At 40.2% G+C, this 5,059-nt stretch overlaps 1 protein-coding gene across 4 annotated transcripts in view; it reads left to right on the top strand.

The window, feature by feature from the left end:
* The window catches only part of USO1 (USO1 vesicle transport factor), an 86,927-nt gene that overhangs the window by 39,852 nt on the left and 42,016 nt on the right, over nucleotides 1–5,059 (top strand). For all 4 annotated transcript variants that reach the window (XM_025198056.1, XM_025198052.1, XM_025198055.1 and 1 more), the window contains 3 exons: nucleotides 1–22; nucleotides 1,356–1,444; nucleotides 2,774–2,928. The exon at nucleotides 1–22 ends at the window's left edge or, in 3 of these variants, runs on beyond it. In XM_025198056.1, coding sequence (XP_025053841.1) covers nucleotides 1–22; nucleotides 1,356–1,444; nucleotides 2,774–2,928 — 266 coding nt within the window. The remainder of the gene's footprint in view (nucleotides 23–1,355; nucleotides 1,445–2,773; nucleotides 2,929–5,059) is intronic.

Genomic DNA, 5,059 nt, shown 5'->3' with positions numbered 1-5,059 from the left:
TCCTGCTGACATTCTGACAGAGGTAAGAAAGAAGAGGGGTATCTAACAGGGGGGGAAATCCCATGGGATTAGCTAGCTGGCTGTATAGGCAAAAGCCATCATAAATTTAATACTTCTCAAGTTGATTTCAGAAGCTTGGGAAATGGCAGCTTTCTTCCTTCCAGCCAGCAGTGTCTTGTTAGAGTGGTCCCTGTGTATTAAAATTCTTCAGAACTGTAATAAACAAAATTCACTTTATTTTCAAATCCAGCTTGTGGTGTGTCTATGTATATTTGAAATTTAGAGAAGGTAATTATTGTCATGTTGTTTGTCCTGGATTTAAGCGATTCCAGAGTTAGTTCAGATCCACCCCCTGCATGATTTTCACTGACAGTAAGCAAACCAAGCTGGCCTTGCACAGCTCCAGTAATAGAAGTATTTTTGGCTTCTGGGAAAAGTCGCTTACTATTTTGAGATGAGGGCAATTAATTCTTCACCAGACAACTAGGTAGGCCAGGTGGAGTTAATCAGCTCTTGTTTGACCTCCAGTTTAGTAGTCTTGTTAGATATCTTTGAAATGGTAGTTAGTGCAGTGAGGTAGTTAGCTGTGTTTGAAGTCGGGTAGAAAACAGAGTAGATTTGTACCTTGACAGATTGCATCAGAGAGAGAGCACACAAGCTTTTATGAGGCCAGGATCACTTCATCAGATGCTCATTTCATGAAACACTGTTGGAGTAGTTCCATTTCTATATCTAAGTAGCTGTAAGCAGTTTTAGTTTGTTTCTACTTTTTAGAAAACAAGTAGAATAGTCTCTGTAGTTTGTGAGTTCCAGCTTTCTTTCAAAAGATGACTATAACCATATGCAACTTCAGCAGCCCCTTTTATCTTTTCCCAGTTGTAGACTTGAATTTAGGGTTTACACGCAGCTCAGCCCGGTTTTTAGTAGTAAGCCACCTCAAGTACCCAAGACTACAGAAGTACTGTATATAATAAATGCCACGAGACATCATGCAGTAGCTCTTCCGTCAGGTATAGGCCCTTAACTGCGGGAGGCTTTCATTCCCGATTTATGGAATTGGTCACTGCTGTCTGCATACTATAGTTCTCACAGATTGATTCAAGCCACAATTTCTACTTTTTAATAAATATCCTTTGTTTTTAATGATTTTAGTAGGTTATCTTTTGTTTGGAATAATTTTCAAACTTCTTAGTTTGTCCTTGTATCTTCAAATACTACACTAATGAGAAGTTGCTGTGTCAGTATTGTATAAACAGTGTTTTTTGATACAAATGAATTCGTTGCTTTCCCAGATTACCCTTTTTTTAGTTAGTGATTCTTATGATAACTGTGTAGTTTATATCTCCCTTTTCTAGACCATTAACACAGTGTCAGAAGTTATTCGCGGATGCCAGATGAACCAAGATTATTTTGCCTCAGTGTATGCACCTTCAAATCCGCCAAGGTAGGAGAATAAAAATGCTAAATTGTTTACCTAGCAATGTCCATGTCTGCACGTGTGGTGGACTGCACAGTTGTTACTATGCAGTCATTTACTACTTGCTTATGCAGAACCGTTGCCACAGTTTTTTTCCCTGATTACTGCACAGTAGCTTGTTGCTACTGTGCCATAGCATGTCATGTAGACTTGCCCACAGATGCATTGGTATGGGTAATAGTAGGTTACTAGAGTCCATATCAAGAGTCTGAAATCACAAGAAGTGTTTTATTAAATATCTTAGTGTTACCATATGTGAAATCAAATTCAAGCTTCGTAATGGCAGGGCAATCTGGTTAACATTAGTTAGAGCGTACAGGAATTACTAGGAATGCCATCATCGGGTGTCAGAGGGAGAAAAAAAAAGTATTGTTTAATGAAATTTGCAGATGCCAAATTAAGAGAAGCTGCTACCACCTGTGAGTGAACAAAGGGACATAGAGATTAGACACGTAGGTAGAAAATGACACCTATTTAGATTATGGGTGCGGGGAAGGGTGATATGTGAAACCCAGGGGAAACTATTCCACAGAACACATGCTGAGTAAAAAAAAAAAAAAACCAAGAAAAAAACCTTGTGAAGCGGAACTGTTAACTTCTAAAAGGAATGGCAAGTAATGGAAAAAGCTGCTTCTAAGAGGTGAACTGACATTCTGTGAGGGTTCTCAGAGCAGTTTTCTCCTTGCTGGTTCTAGTAGTTATGTTGCAGTTTTTAACCAGTCTAGATATTGGTCCCTCTGGCTTTGGTCTTTCGCTTTCAAACTGCTAAAACAGCCTGATACAATGTTTTATAGACGGGGCTGATGTGCATTAGCTTATTGTGATCATAAAATGGAGTGCCACTTTTTATCAAATTAATTATCCCCAAAACATTGTAACTTTAAAAATATAAACTTTACTTTTCAACTGGTACCCTTGAAGTTGCTTTTGTCACTTAGGGATTTTTTTGTTATCTTGAGAGAATGCACTTCTCAAATACTAATAATATTGTTAAACTGCATTTTCAAGAAGAATGTTTCATAGATATTAATGTATATTTCAGCAAAGATGGAACAGTAAATATGAAGTTCCTGACTGTTTTGTGATTCATGTGTGCCTTGTGTCAGCTTGAAGTTGCACTAAATTTTGTCTGCTATTTGTTTATGTAAACAACCCCTAATAGTGTGTTTCACTGCAGTCAATATGTATTCTTATATCTAGGCTCTGTATTCCCCATGAGCCCTATCTTGTAGGCAACTACAGTTGTGTTGATCTGTGACTTTCTTTTATTGGTCTTTCTTTTTCATTTCAAAACAGGCCTGCAATTGTAGTACTTCTGATGTCAATGGTAAATGAAAGGCAACCGTTTGTGCTGCGCTGTGCTGTTCTTTATTGTTTCCAGTGTTTCCTGTACAAAAACCAAAAAGGACAAGGAGAAATTGTTTCAACGCTTCTACCATCCACCATTGATGGTAAGTTACTTGAAAAATTTAAGAAACTGGGAAATTCTTCATTGGCATGTAGTTGAATCACATTGTGTGGTAGTCTAGGAAGAATGCAAAGAAAGGGTTTCTTAGGATGAGTAGTCAGACATGATGAAGAAATATCTTGCATTTGAAAGTTTAACTATCCCGACTATGCAACTGGGCCAATAAAAGATAGCACCCTAAGAAATCTCTGCCTTTTCACATGTATATATTTTTTCACGTGTGTGTGTGTGTGTATTTTTTTTTTTTTCTTCTTGCCCCTGGGGCAGGGGGCTGGACTCAAAGATCTTCCGAGATCCCTTCCATCCCTAATATCTACGAGATCTATGAATATTTGAATGCATCATAAAGTTTCTTCTGAAACATTACTTATTTAGGTATCACACTGAAGTGAGATGTAACATGCTGCCTACAAGGTGATTTTTATGATACATGAAAAGAAAGTTGTAACTGCAGTTCTTGAACTGAACTTAAGGTGGGGCAGAAAGGATATTAAAGCTACAAGACCACAAGCCTCAAAACTTAGATGTCTGTTTTAAGTTCTAAGAGTTGGGTCTGGTAACAAAGTGGTTATTTGTGCTTAAGTGTTTGACTCTAAAGCTTCTCCTGAATGGGTTGTCTATTCATTATACTCCATTCTAAACACTATCAAATCACTTTTGCCAAAGAGCAAAGATACAGGTAGTGTTTTGTATTTTGAGCAATAAGGTAATACCTTTTAAACCTTAGAATTTCACAGGTGTTTTGGGAATAGGGAAGGAACAGTTTCCTGATAAGACTGAATTCTTAAGAAGCTGAAAACTAGATTGCTCAGGATTTGGAGAGAGGCAACATCTTGGCTAGGAAATGGCACAGATGCATGTTCTTTTGTACAATATGTCAAATAGCATTGACTGGTTAGAGAAAAATCTTTGACCTTGCCCTGTTGTTGTTTTTCAAGCATTCCAAAAATGCTTTATGCCTCTCGGACAAAGATAGCCTTCCTGCTTCAGAGGAAGGGATGTACCAGTAAAATGGTGGGAGTGGAGTTAAACTCTTTATGGATTAATCCCATTCCCCGCCACCTCCTTCCTGTTGTTGTTCTTTGTTAACTACTCCCTCTTGCCATTGGTCGCTGATCTGTTTTTGTGTATCTGGTTTTGTGCTCTTCCTTTGTCATTATAGACATGAAGCTGAGCATGAGCAATTTACTAATTTGAAGTATTTTAAATATGTATAATGAGAACAGTATTCTAAAAAAGATATTTAAATGCTAATTGAGCCAACACTTGTTATCTGCCTGTCAGTGTCAAGCTGTTACCTGTCTGAGTTGTGGGGCTCATTAATTTCCAGGAAATACTGTCTTATTAATTTTTAATTAAATAAAGTTAGCTTTCTGGCATGCCCGGCCTGTTTTCACAATATAGCTTTTAATGCTTAGAATTGTAAACCTCGGAGCTTTTTTTCCCCCAGAGGTATCAACCCCTTTTTATTCAAGTGGAACCAGATACAAAGATGTTTAAATGACCTTTCCAAGGTCATAGAAAGTCAGAGGTGGTGGAAGAGCCGGTGCAGCGCTGGGTGGCTGGCGGTGGTGCTGTTGGGAGCAGAGCGATTGGTGAAATTTGAGGTTGATGCAGCATCCTCCCATTGCCGCCGAAGCCTGCTCCAAGTCCAGCCCCTGCTGAGAAGAGCCCCATATAGCCCTGACTGCAGCCCACCCTGCCCTGCCCCACGGTGATCCAGGTGGCACGTGCTGCCCCCCTCCCCCCCAGTGCCCTCCTGAGGTGCTAGCAGAAGTGGTAGCTGCCTGGCCCACCCAGGCAGTGCCTGCCCCCCCTCCCTCACCATGGGAGGTGTTGATCTGCCCCCTGCCCCCTCCCCATGCCCCTTTCCTCTCCTTCCCCTTCTACCACACTGGACTGACCAGTTGGAGGCAGCTCTCCACACTGCCAGCTCTGCTTCTCTCTGCCTGAGTGCTGCACTGCACTAAAATTCTATGCAACTTACTGTCCAGACACAAACTTGTCTTCAGATGACCTTATTGTTTAACTCAAGTCTGTTGAACTAGTGGCCTGTGGGCTGCAACCAGCCCCTAAGGGGTTAAGCTACAGCCCCAAGGCTCCTGGGCTGGACA

The sequence above is a fragment of the Alligator sinensis genome, unplaced genomic scaffold, assembly GCF_000455745.1.
Source record: "Alligator sinensis unplaced genomic scaffold, ASM45574v1 scaffold222_1, whole genome shotgun sequence".
Lineage (NCBI taxonomy): Eukaryota > Metazoa > Chordata > Crocodylia > Alligatoridae > Alligator > Alligator sinensis.
The sequence above is the reverse complement of the archived record's forward strand: the minus strand, read 5'-3'. Positions and strand labels throughout refer to the sequence as shown.